This window comes from Arachis duranensis, chromosome 6, assembly GCF_000817695.3.
Source record: "Arachis duranensis cultivar V14167 chromosome 6, aradu.V14167.gnm2.J7QH, whole genome shotgun sequence".
NCBI lineage: Eukaryota > Viridiplantae > Streptophyta > Magnoliopsida > Fabales > Fabaceae > Arachis > Arachis duranensis.
Genome location: NC_029777.3, coordinates 16283623 through 16284340, shown reverse-complemented (window position 1 = coordinate 16284340; position 718 = coordinate 16283623). Strand labels below are relative to the sequence as shown.

The 718-nt window shown below is 25.9% G+C and overlaps 1 protein-coding gene across 1 annotated transcript in view; it reads left to right on the top strand.

Annotated features, from left to right (window-relative positions):
• The first annotated feature begins 475 nt into the window (after window positions 1-475).
• The window catches only part of LOC107493079 (transcription factor bHLH110), a 2675-nt gene continuing 2432 nt past the window's right edge, over window positions 476-718 (top strand). The window contains exon 1 of the mRNA XM_016114155.3: window positions 476-603. Within this exon, the coding sequence (XP_015969641.1) occupies window positions 499-603 (105 nt within the window). The 5' untranslated portion in view covers window positions 476-498. The remainder of the gene's footprint in view (window positions 604-718) is intronic.

Below are 718 nucleotides of genomic sequence, written 5' to 3'. Positions count from 1 at the left end.
TATCAAAATTATTAGTATGTATAAAATAAGAACAAAAAAGAACTAGAGAATAGGGAAGAAAAATATAACTAAAAAAAGAAATTTTGAGATGAATTGAACTTGACTAATATATACTAATTAATTAGCTATTTATTAATACAATTGGTCAATATATAAACTTTTGAATATTTTTAGAAAAGAAAAGCCTATATCCTTTACTATTGTAAAAGTTATTATTACTAGCTTAGCATGAAATAGTTAAAAGTCTTCACTTTAAATTTTGCTAGATTATTAGAGGTATCTTATAGCTTCAGCTTTAAACACACACATATATCTTTAATCAGATTTTTTTTTTCTTTTTTCTTTTGGCTTCATGCTGTCTTTCTTTCTTTATCGTTGAAAGATCAAAGACCCACACTTTCAATTATTACATTCTCGATTAATTAATAATATTTTGGTATTATTTTCATATTTTTTGTTGCATAGCCATCACAACACTTCACCAATAATAATAATGGCATGATGGTAGAAACAAAAAGATCTTCAAGCACTTTGATGGAGTCATCAAATGCATCGAAGAAATCAAGACCCCAATCATCACGCTCTTCATGCCAACACCTTAAGGTGACCAAATTTTAATTTATCTCTTCCATATATATAAGATGAAAACAAATTTAATACCCTATTAAAATTAAACAATTTTTTTATTCAACGCGACCATGAAAAATTTACTTATTGG